The sequence below is a fragment of the Apteryx rowi genome, unplaced genomic scaffold, assembly GCF_003343035.1.
Source record: "Apteryx rowi isolate R43461 unplaced genomic scaffold, aptRow1 scaffold_178, whole genome shotgun sequence".
Taxonomy (NCBI): domain Eukaryota; kingdom Metazoa; phylum Chordata; class Aves; order Apterygiformes; family Apterygidae; genus Apteryx; species Apteryx rowi.
This window is the reverse complement of record NW_020448063.1, coordinates 1,279,114-1,291,681: the sequence shown is the minus strand read 5'-3', so window position 1 is coordinate 1,291,681 and position 12,568 is coordinate 1,279,114. Positions and strand designations below refer to the sequence as shown.

The 12,568-nt window shown below is 34.6% G+C and overlaps 1 protein-coding gene across 2 annotated transcripts in view; it reads left to right on the top strand.

Moving 5' to 3' along the window:
- The window catches only part of FSTL5 (follistatin like 5), a 301,991-nt gene extending 295,980 nt beyond the window's left edge, over positions 1 to 6,011 (top strand). For both annotated transcript variants that reach the window (XM_026061240.1, XM_026061238.1), the window contains one exon: positions 5,309 to 6,011. In XM_026061240.1, the coding sequence (XP_025917025.1) occupies positions 5,309 to 6,011 (703 nt within the window). The remainder of the gene's footprint in view (positions 1 to 5,308) is intronic.
- The last annotated feature ends 6,557 nt before the right edge of the window (positions 6,012 to 12,568 follow it).

The window sequence follows — 12,568 nt, the reverse complement described above, 5'->3', positions numbered from 1 at the left end:
AGTGGCAACAGCCTGCTCTGTGGGCAGAGCTATTTGGGGAGTGTCACCTTCAACTGATGTAATGCTTACAGAAGTTTCATGAGACCTTATCTTTAGTTTAACTTTCAGAAATATGTTCACTGCTTTGGTAATCAAGGGTTTTATGCTACCAAAGTTAACACAAGCTGAGTGTACCTGAGGTTCAGAAACATGTTAATCTTGGAACAGTATTAGAAGCAATGGTTAATAACTTGTTATATACTCTCCCCTTAAACTGACCATTTCACATAAATTGACCATTAACACTGCTAGATCAAGCACTCATAAATAAGGTAGATTTATTTGAATCAAACTGATTTAAATCATTCTTTTTTATCAATCATGATTGAAATCAGCAAGTAAAAAATGCTGATTTAGATAATTGATACTAATTTTGTTCTTCATTTGTACTTTAAATACTTCAAAAAGAAAACATCATTTTCATTGGCTGGAATAATACTCAAAATAAAGTGATCTGCACCCAGGACCAAGGTTTCTTCTTTTTTCTAGTCAAGATAATATGTTATATATTTTATATATATATATATATATATATATATATACACACAATTGTTTAAGGGTTTGTACAGTTTAAAATATATTTATTTAGATTTTAACAATGGTTAAAAACATTACTTCAAATTTTCTTACTTATGATTTGTGTCAATTCAGCCAGAAACTAGAATGCATCTCAAACATACGGTGGAATTTTAAAGCATTTTCTTTAGCTAACTAAACCTACCATGAAATGTTCTGGACACAGATATACAACAAAATGTATCAAATATGTTTTGAATGTAAAACAACTGATTTATAACAGAAAACAATTTTTAACATATTTAAATAGTTTCTGAAAAAAATAGGCTAAGTTTTCAGAAGTATTTAGGTGTTAAATCATATAGATGGTGCCTGATGGGATTTTAAAAATCACATAATTGCTTTTGTATATGTTTAGGTATATATGAAAATCCCATTTGACCACCAGTTCGTATTTTAAGTGCCTACACAGTTTAAAAAACACAGCCTTGTGTGAGCCTTTTCTTTCTCTTTTAAATACAGATTCCCATTTTTCTCTATCAATTCATAGTCTTATACTGGATGAGAAAAATAATATTTTCAACGAAAGTCAGCTTACCAAGCTCAAAAGAAAAAAAAAATCTTTATGTGCTCACTATCTAAATTGAGATCAAAAGCAATTAAAGCAAAAACTGTCTGCACAGTGTGGAGCTCTTGGATTAAAAGCAATGTAGTAATACTGTAATAATGGAAAATAAAGTATTTATGTATTCCGTGCATGCCATCGCATTGACCTCAAATTTAGATATTTTCCCTTGACTTTGGATACCTTTAACTCATTAAAATAAGGAGAACTGAGACGCATTCATAAAAGCATTGTATTTATTGTTTAATTTATCTAAATGACATCACTAGATGTCCCCTGTATCATGCCAAACCACAATAATCAAGTCTTCCCACATATCCAGTTTCTCTCTCTAAAAATACTCTCACTCTCTTCTGTGTACCAACCGTCTTCTTAAAAAGCAGTATGTCCATTTTTTTCTCCGTGTTCCATATATATGTTTTCTGACCTGCCATGCGGGCATGTAACTGTATGTGATAAAACTGTCGTAGGATGAGTTCTTGCTGAGTTCCCCCACATTTCCATCTGCAGGAACATTGTTATCCTCCATGCAGCCACCAATCTACATCACATGAAAACTCACATTACAACTTCTATTCCTCTTTCAGTTGTGGCCAATGAACTCCAAAGTACTAACTTTGGAGAAGGGAAGAGATGAGGAAAGAGCAGTTGGCATGTAATTACATGAACCTAATTACATTAGAAATAAGACTAAAGACTGATAATACACCATAAACTAGAATGGTCAAGAAGTTAGGCTGAGTAAACATTGTGAGTAACAACCTTTTGTATCAGTTTTTGTTGCTCTAACATTTTCTGACTTTTCAATGCTTTATTTAGCAATCTAGAGTTCCATTTTGTTTCATATTTTATATTAATAATCACACCAACAGTGAAGCCAGTCTCTGGCCCTCAGTCAATAGTCATCCAGAAAAAGATCCTTTTAAGATGTATCGGGTTTGTTGTTATTGTTTTCAAGGAATAGAGATTAAGTTATAGGTATGTGTAAGTCATTGTCCAGAATGTTTTAAATGCTTGTTGGACAGTTCATTGTTTCTTGCCTTACATTAGAGGCCATTACGTGAAAGACAATTGATCTAAGATAATTTTATTATCCTTTTCTAACCACCATTAATGTATGTAACACATTAGTTATTTAATACTAAGTATGCCATAAAGATCTGAAATCAGAATTTTGCTTGATAGTTAATGTCTTCTATTAAATGATGATTCTGTACATAATATGGTACAAGTTTGTTTCTCATGATCAAAAAATACATACTGCATATGGGTGTTTCATGATGGAGAGCCCTATAGTTTGAATACAGTCTGAGAAAGAACTGTGGATGTTTTCTGAGTGACAATAAAACAGGGAAAATGGTTTTGTCATGATGAGCTCTAGTGAAAACTGTCAGTTTAAGACAATGAAGTGACTGTATGAATTTCTGTATAGGTAGTTTACTCTTGCAGAATCATCTGAGTCATATCTGGTGGTATAGGGGGACTTTAATGATCTGGATATTTGTTATAAAAGGGCTATTAGAAAGGCTCTACACTGATAACTTTTTTGATACAAATGCCAGAGAAGGCAACTGGTTGGGAGGCTCTTTCGGTTGCTGATCAGTTGGAAAGGATTGGTTGAGAATGCAGAAGTTGAAGGCAACTTGTGTACTGATGATACTGAAATTACATGGTCTTAGGGCAGGAGAAAGAACAACAGGGTAAAATCAATTCATTTCAAGAAAGTAGAATTCACTTTATTTCAGAATATTGGTATGCAAGATTGTATGGATAGCAACACAAAAAAGAGGAATTTTGTGAAACTGCTGATTTCTAGACGAAGCAGTGTGAAAGGCTGAAGAACAAACTATTTTAGTAAGAATAAAATGTTGTAAGTATAGTAGAAGGCCAAACTGGCTAAGTTAACCTAAAAATCAGGTAGAAGTACAAAGGTGAAACCTTGGTCAAGTTACTAAAAAGAAATACAAAAGAATTGATACAGCATCCAGGGAAAAAATCAGAAATACTAGGACAGAATAAAATACAAATTTCAAGGAACATAAACAGTAAGACTAAAAAGAAGCTCTTCAAAAATCTGCATTAAGTCCATTAGTAAGAGCACGAAGACCCAAAAAATAGCTGAGCTGCTGGCCAATAGGGAAGAAAGCTAATAAGAGTTAATACTGTGAAGGGTAAATTTTTATTGTCTGTCTTGCCTCAGTGTTTGCTAACCATTGCAATCAGACTACTAGCTCAACTAATGTTTGTAATAGATCAGTAAGTGCTTGAGTTAAAGTGAGGAAAGAATAGATGAGAAAATACTTAGATGTTTTCCAAGATACAAGACCTGTTTCAGTTCTTCATGCAGTTTTTACGAAGCTCAGTGAAGCAATCTTTGAATTCTTACCAATTATCTTAAGAATTCAGGGAAGAGAAGTGAGATTCCAGAAGGCTGTCAACATAAAAATTTCTTTCAGTTAGGGGAAAACATGGAAATTATATTTATCTGGCTTAAGCATAATAATGGTAGCAAGAATCAGTGTCTTTATATCTGCCCAACGAGATTAAGAAACGGGTAATATTAAATGGCCAGCATAGCTAAAAATCAAATTCTGCCTAGCAATCCCACTTTGGCTCAGAACAACAGACCTTGCAGACAGAGAGGTAGAAGTAATTGTCATGTTATCTTGAAGTAACTCTCATAAAGCCTCACACACCATTTTCCTAAGCAAGGCAATGTAATCCAGATTATATTTGTGTACAACTGGCTGAATGGTCAAAGACCCAAGTGATCTCATAATCAGTTCATCTCATAATCAACTCATAATCATGAGCAGCCTGATCCACACCGGCCCTTCTTTGAGTGGGAGTTGGACCAAATGGCATCTAGAAGTTCCTCCCAACTGAAATTATTCTACAATTTCATGAGCCTATGATACTAGATTTGCAGTTATCTAACTGAAACAGGAGACAAGGATTTCAGAAGATGAGGCTAAAATTAAAAATTATCTTCAAAATTGTATTAATAGCCTGAAATAAACCAGATACAATCAATCAAAAGTACAAAATACACCCTGTTTTGTGTCAGAGGAACTGACTGAATAACCTCCTGAAATTTTTTCACCTGTTTCTTTTGTGGTTCCATGATTAGTAAGTACATTGGAGGTGCAAAGTATAATGCAAAAATTTTGTGCTGTTTTCAATAACTCAGTTATTGAAACATTCTAACTCTTGTACTGCTTTATATGAACAGGCTCAGAAAGGTATTTTTAAATCATGTATCAGCAAGAAACTTAATTCTTAAGATCAGACATTCAGGGGAAAATGTTATGTTATGAAATCTGACAAACAGCTGTTTGGGAAGAGTGCTTTGAATGCTACTTAGGCAAAACTAATATACTCTGATATAACTGCAGAATATTTGGAGTGCTGGGTTTTGCATATATACAATGAAGTGATTGTACAATCAGAACTTATTTATATGTTAACATTAGAGAATAGTGATATAGTTGGTATTAAAAATGTAAATATCAAGCTCTAGGATTTTAAGGTTTAATTATATTATTTATATTCAATGAAAATTTCTTGATATATGGAAATGAATAAAGGGTCATTTAAAAGTGTAAAAATATGAGGTTTGGATAGTTGGAAGGCATAAACCTAAAACCTTTTATGATATTCATTTCTGCTGAATTAAAATGAGGAAGATTTGGATAATTATCTGAATAGCAATGAGCATTGGATTAATTTAATGTTCCCAAGAAAATCTAAGAACTAGATGAAGTGAATTAAAACATGTGGGATGTGCTATCTATTGATATTTAATCTTTTTCTACCTCCTGTTTTTTATAAAAGTTATAACTGAATAGATACAGTCAGAGTAATGTTTACCTTTTCTTCTATGTCAGCAGGAAAAAACACTTTTCCAATTAATCACATATATGGTTTTAGACATTTTGTTTTATGCATTCTAAATTACAATTGCAAGAACACTAAAATTATATATTATTACTGGTTAATATCTGAAGCTGAGATATATAGGAATACACTGCTGCACATATTTACCTACTTATTTGCTCACATTGTGTTTTCCCATTTGTACATAACGTACACACTAGCCCTGACTTTGTTTGATTTTTGTACTTTTAGGTTTGGATTTATTCTTCATAAGGATGAACCTGTGCTCCAGAAAATTGATCTTGAAACTATGTCGTATATCAAGACAATTAATTTAAAGGATTATAATTGCATTCCTCAGTCACTGGCTTATACACATCTTGGAGGATATTTTTTCATCTGCTGTAAGCCTGATACCACTGGGGCTGTTCTACCACAACTTATACTGGATAGCGTTACTGATTCTGTGATTGGATACAATGGTGACATAACCGGCACGCCGCACATCTCTCCAGATGGACACTACCTTGTCAGCATTGATGATGCAAAAGGTCTCATGAGGATCCAGTCCATTACAGTGAGAGGAGAAATACAGGATGCATTTGACATTCATACTAATTTGCACATATCCGATGTAGCTTTTCAACCATCATTCACTGAAGCCCATCAATACAACGTCTATTGTAGCTCCAGTACACAAACTGATGTTCTCTTCATAGAGCTCTCCTCTGGAAAGGTTAAGATGGTGAAGAGTCTTAAGGAGCCTGTCAAGGCAGACGAATGGCCTTGGAACAGTAAGAACCGTCTTATAAAAGACAGTGGCCTTTTTGGTCAATATCTCATGACCCCTTCCAAGGAATCTCTGTTTATCCTGGATGGACGGCTCAATAAGTTAAATTGTGAAATCACTGAAGTTGAGAGAGGCAACACAGTTGTTTGGGTTGGGGAAGCATAAGGATCTATGTTAGATATTTACTGAATTCATAGTTTTACAGTACATTGCACTTAAATTACACCATTCTTAAAATTTACACAATTTTCATTTTAAATGTTAGACCCTTCTATACCTCTTATTTCTTTGACTCAAACATAATTTGAATCAACTTTGACATAAAAGTTACTAAAACAATGGTTATTTGATAATGATACTCTTTATTAACTATCAGCTGAGATAGTATTAGTTGACTGGGATTACCAAATGTTGAAATTGATAAGTATCATACATTATTTTAAAGGAAGTAGGAAAAAAACATAAAGCTTCAGGGAATTTAATATGACCCTTTGCATTTGTAAAATGAAGGCTTAAATATTATTCAAATTTTGGGTTGATTTGCTTCAGACACAAAAATAAGAGATGATGTACAACCTTTGACTCCTTAAACTGAAATGTTCTGTACTGTTCTGTCCAGTCCACTGTTTAATCTTTTTGTGCCTTGAAGCAAAAGTCTCACAAGAGAGGTAAAGCATAGAAATTGTATAATTTACTCCCATTGTGGCTACAGGATTGCTTGTCATTGGAGAGAAACTTTTTGTATCAAATTTCTAGTCTCAACTTGTTGAACATACAAAAAGAAAAAAAGGAGAAATTATATTTGCAGCGCACTGTTTTCTGATCACTGCAATTTGAGGAGTTTGTTTTTTATGGTGTCTTTTAGTTCAGATACAGTCAGCTGCTTGCAGAAGCTTAATCTTTCTTTAGAAAAATATAGGCGTTAGGATTTCAGCTATCCCAGGCTTTCATTAACAAGGCGTTTGAGCGCTACTAAAGAGCAACATTGCACTTATCTGTTCAGAGTAAACCACATTCTGAAAACCTGACATTACAAAGCTTCACTTATACGGGCAAGAAAACTGTTATTTAAAAATAAAAGAATGCATTTTAAGAAACTGGAAACCAAGAGAACTGAAGTGTGCAACTGGTGGATAACATTTCTGCTTATGCATTTTATCATTGACCCATATTTGTTAAGTCATTTGGTTAACTCAACAGATTTTCTATTCCATGCATCCAATTGGATTAGTGCAAAAAACAGCAAAAACTTTGTATTTTTTATAGTTTGTTAGCTTAGTATTCTAATTTTAACAATGCTTACACATCTAAATGGGAATAATAAGATTCTCAGAATAACCATAATCAGTAGAACCAGAAAGCCAGCAGTAAAACAACTATCCAGACCTAGAGCAATGACTTAAAAGTTTGGAGGTATTTTTATTTTTATTATGTTTTTGTTAAATAATACTTATAAGCTCTTAAACTGACCTCCATTTACTAAAGGCAATCAGAAAGAAATATCTTTTTTTAAACAAAATTTTACTCTGGTTTAGATTGTGTAAAATTGCTTAGAAATCTGGAATTTTCTAGCATTGTAATCTTGTGTGTATTTAGCATCCTGCCCTGTGTGATACGGTAGATCTCTTTAGCTTGAGCAAACTTCCTGGTAGGTAGATTTAACTAAAAGAAAAGTCTGCTTACATTTCTAGATGCTGAAGCTGTTTTCCTTTTTAACAATTTTTCTCCATTGTGAACAAACGAGAACCATGTAAACAGTCTGGTACTCAGTTATTTACAGTAGTCTGTCTCCTGCATTTTTCTTCTGTAACTTACCCCATGTGGATGTTCTGTATGTAGATAATGCTTGACAAAAGGAGAATAAACCCCGTAAGTTTTAAACACTCCTGACTTTGGTGAATACTCCAATGTAGCCATGTTCAAGCGGCATGTAGCACTGGTTTTATTTGAAAACAAGGTAGAAGGAAGTTTATCTGTCTTTTATTACATATGTATATAATAAATAATACACAGTGTGTGTGTGGGGGGAAAACTTTTAAAAGAGCTTAACTAGGAAACATTCCTTGGGCTGCTACACAGAAAATCTCATCTATTAATCAATTAGGCACAGAGTAATTAGAGTATAGACAGATGTCTATTCGCATGTCTAGCATCTGGAGCCAAAAACCTCTAGTCTAGAAGCTGTATAGGCATATAAGCCAAAACCAATAAGCCTGGCATTCCTGTAGCAAAGTTAAACTCCTTATCCAGCCTGCTCAGTGTAACTGGAATATATACTTACTTTGCCTTCTCCCTGCCTAATTATTAACAGTAAAAGAATGAGGTCTTATGACAGTAATGAGATTCTCATGACAATGAAAGCTCTTCTGCATCAGGCATGATCCCTTAAGTATCTTTTCTCTGTCAAAGTCAATTGTCAGTTTTGGCAGTGGCCTTTTCCTGAATATTAACAGCATTTGGCAATTAGAGAAGTTTTAAAGTGTAAATTAAATATATTACTCTTTATATGTAACAGGAGACAGAAATCTCTATTAACATAACAAAGCTTGATTACGTCAATAATATTACAGTAATTTGTATAGCAGAGTATTTGTCCTAGTTATGTTAAAATTCTTGTTTGAAAGCAGTTTCTCTAATCCCATCCTAGGAATATCTTTGACTCAAGAGCTAAAGCTATTTGGTAAAGGACTATTGCCAATTCTTTGTTTGTTTGTTTGATGTTTTAACTATTCCCGTGTAATAGCTCAAAATCTGTAGTTTGTTTCTTTCCCATTGTTATGGATTTGAAATAGGTTTCTAGTGTCCAGGAATTGTTCTGAGCCCACTGAAACTGTCTTCATTTGTCCAAAATTTCCCTTAAGACAAACCAGGAGGCAACAATAGTTGGCTTCAAATCCTGTCTTTTCTAATTGCTACAGAGATTCAGATTGTTGCAGAGGTAACAAATGCCCCCTATTAATTTGTTGTAAATACCCATATTTTATTTCAAACCTGTTATAAACCTTAGAGATTTAGGATCTGCTTACAGAAATAGACTAAAGTATTTATTTCTTTTCCTGTAATCATAATGGAAGAAGTCAAATGTACATGACAACTGAATTCCATTAAAGTTGCTGAAAGATCACACTGTGTTCCTGTACACTAATGAATTTGAGAGAAGCACATTTAAAGGATGTGAGGACAAGATGTGTGTTCCACCAGGGATTGCAATGATGAAGCTTCCTTTGCTAATATATTCAAAAAACAGTGCTTTAAGAGCCACAGAGAAAAGGTTGTCAGGCTAATTTTAAAATTTCCAAAGGAAAGCAAAAACTGCACCACACAAAATGATATTACCTTTCCCTTCAGTTTGGCAGTAGACATTTTTAATAGTGTGTGCCTGATGGTATCTTCTAAACTGCTCTTCCATAATGATAATCAGCTTAAATATGTGCTGCTCTACTGTGTTCATCAAACAGTAGGTGTGAGGAAGAGAACAGAGACTATTTTTGAAAGTTCCTCTGTTACAAACCAGTGGAGATGCTTATTTCAAAATCTGATCTTGCATTTTTCACGTTTTGCATGGTGTCTGGAGCATCACCATCTGCCTTCATTTATATACTTTGAGACTGCTCAGTTTGTAAGTGTCAAATTGTGTGTGATTACTAATTAAGCTCCTGCACAAATAGGTGAGCTAAGCTCAGAACAACTCTTTCAGTGCATTCAATTATAGCTGCCACAAATAAATTATTTCAAACATCTAGGCATATAGTGCCAGAGAGTTCCTAAGTCCAAAAATAAAATTCCTTTGCAAATACCTAAGAAGTCTCTTTTTTCATGAAAGATATAAATATCTCTTGTATACACGTCTTTAAAAACTTCAATGGCAAAAATGATTTTAAAAAGCTTCAAAGAACTCTATATACTATTGTAAGTGATATAAATGCAGCAAAATGTCATTCTGAGCTTTCGTGGAGGCCCTCACAACATCATTAGGTAAGGCTGTCTGTTGATTACAGGTTAAAGGGCATCTGGACACACAAACCTATCCTGGTATTACTTAGATTTTTAAATAGTGACTTCATGAACAGTTTCAACTTTGAATTAAAACAAGCTCTTTTCTTTCAAGCTTGAATACGGTCTTCCTTTGTGTTATTGAACAGCTGTTTTGTTACACCTAGGTGGTGTCTGCATTTCAGTGAGGAAGGAAACATTCTGACATACGGATTGCAGAATAGAAGTCTTGTAAATTGTGAGGGTTGTATTAATACAAGAACATAGTTATTAGATGATTTTGCCTACTTACCACAAGATTCCCAGTTTGATTTAAACCTAAAGAGCAACATCACCTTAATTTGGGATATTTATTTTAGTTAGTAAAAGTGGCTACCCTGCTACTTTTTTAAATAAATGGTAGATGCCAAATAATTCTGACCAATTTTACCATTGCCAGTTACCTGTACTCATATTTTTTCACTTTTCATGGTATTTAAAGTGAACATGCTCCCCAGTAATGTTTCAAGAGCTTCTGGGAAAATAAATCAATTGTTACAGGAACAGGCCTAATATTTAAGAATTCAAAATCGCATTAACTAACATTTTCACTTTTCCTCCTCATTCTGCCAGTCATTCTCTCGAGCAACATATTAGGGAAAACCAACACGGACAGATAAGCTTTGTAGGATATTTTGTTGGTCAACAGATGCAAATTTTGTCTGACTGAATTTTATTATGTAAACGTGTGGATTTGAACTGGACTATGCTGTATCTTGGACAAGTGCTTTCACCAGTGCATAGGGTACAAAAAGGAGGAAAACTTCCCCTGCTTTTCCAGCATCTGTGTTTTAAAAGGAAAAAAAATGACTTCATCTTATGCCTTTAAAGATTGCAGGGTTCTGACTTACTGATCCGAAATGGCGGGAGACACCTTCCGACCTTTATCAGTAACAGACTGAATTCATAGCAAGGTTCGTAGCTAACGCACAGTGTTAGCTCCATTAGCCAGCTCTAGATAGCTTTTTGTCATCTTCTCGCTCTCTATGTGCTCATGCTGAGGTACCCAATGTTTTCCATGGGCATAGAGGACTTGGGAGTCCTCTCATTGTCAGGACAAGAAGTTCAAGACTGTGCTCTGAAAGCCAGTTACCACAATACCTAACCCTAAGGCACTTCTAACTATAAATTAACCCTAAGTGTTCAAGCAGGATACAACAACCAGTAGCAATGTAACCTGACAGTATCCTGGTTTTGACAGGTTGTGGCCAATTTCAGTGCTTCAAAAGAGGAAATAAACCCAGGATTAAGAGAATTAAGATTAAGAGATAATTAAAAAAACCTTTTTCTTGCTCACAAAAGTAACCAGAAAAAAAATCTTAAAACAAGGATCAATATACAAACAGTAATTTTGTTTTCTTTAAAACCTCTTGGCATATGCCAAAATATCAGACAGTTTAGGACCGTTATCACAACCTTACTTTCCATATGTTTTAATTATTTATAAAATCCTCCATAACCTTACTAAGCTCTGTTAAAACAGTGAAAATTTTCAGCATAAATTTTTTGTGACCATGTTCTTTGTTGTAATATTATTTTTTGACTTTAATAATGCTGCTTCCTTGATAATATTTTCCAGACTGCATGTATAAGCAATTGTCTCAACTTCTCAACCTTTGGTGAGGTTAAACTAGCTAACTAATATTTCTTGATAAATACTTTATCCCCACAGTCATCTTTGTACTTGTTCCAGTTTGAGTTCAGCTTTCTTGAATACAGGTGACCAGACTGAAAATATTATTCTAAATAAGGGGAAGAGCTGGAATCCCAGTTTGTGTTTTTATTCATGGCTCTTTCAGGAGAAATTGAGGGGAAGGGCTTTTTCCAGTCTGGAGAGGAGAGAGCTTCAAGGAAACCTAATAGCTGCTTGCCAGTAGATACCAGGAGGTTATCAAAAAGACCAAGCCAGGCTCTTCACAGCAGTGAGTGGCAGGAGGACAAGACACAGCAGACATAAGTTGAAATGTGAGGTCAAACTGCATATAAATAAAAGCTTTTTCACTGTGAGGACAGTCAAGCATTGGAACAGGTTGCCCAGAGGGGTTGCGCAGTCTCCATCCTTAGAGGTTTTTCAAGACCTGACTGGATAATGCCCAGAGCAGCCGGGCTGACCTTTAGCTGAGCTGGCTTTGAGCAGGCCCTTGGACTAGAGAACTCCTGAGTTCCCTTCCAGCCTGAATTATTCTGTGGTTCCATGATTCTGACTTGGGGATGGAAGAAATAACAGTCTTAATTTATGTCAGTTGTTGTAGTCACTGACTGAGCTTGCATTTCTGGTAAATGTGCATTTGCAAATGAAAAACCCAAATGTTAAGGTTAGGCTGAAAGACAGCCTAAGGTAGCCTCAAAAAGTAATATGCTTTATCATTTGCAATCCATAGCTCTGAACATCTCATCTTAAACCAAGGATGTTGTCATTTTGAAATCTGGAATACATTTCTTGGCTTCCAGGGAACTCAAATCCAATAACAGAACTTGCAAAAGATGCAATATATGAAGGTAAGTGCTCCTTTCTAAATAACTGAAGAGTATTTATAGCATAGGAAAGGAGTGGTTGAGTACAGCACTGCAGATGAAGCCTCTAAAACTCTGGGATAGCATGTGTCCAAATGCAAACGCAATCCCTTCAGTATACCCTTGGTCACATCTCTTCAAGTGCAACTGTTCTGGGAGAAAACAGTTCATTGAGA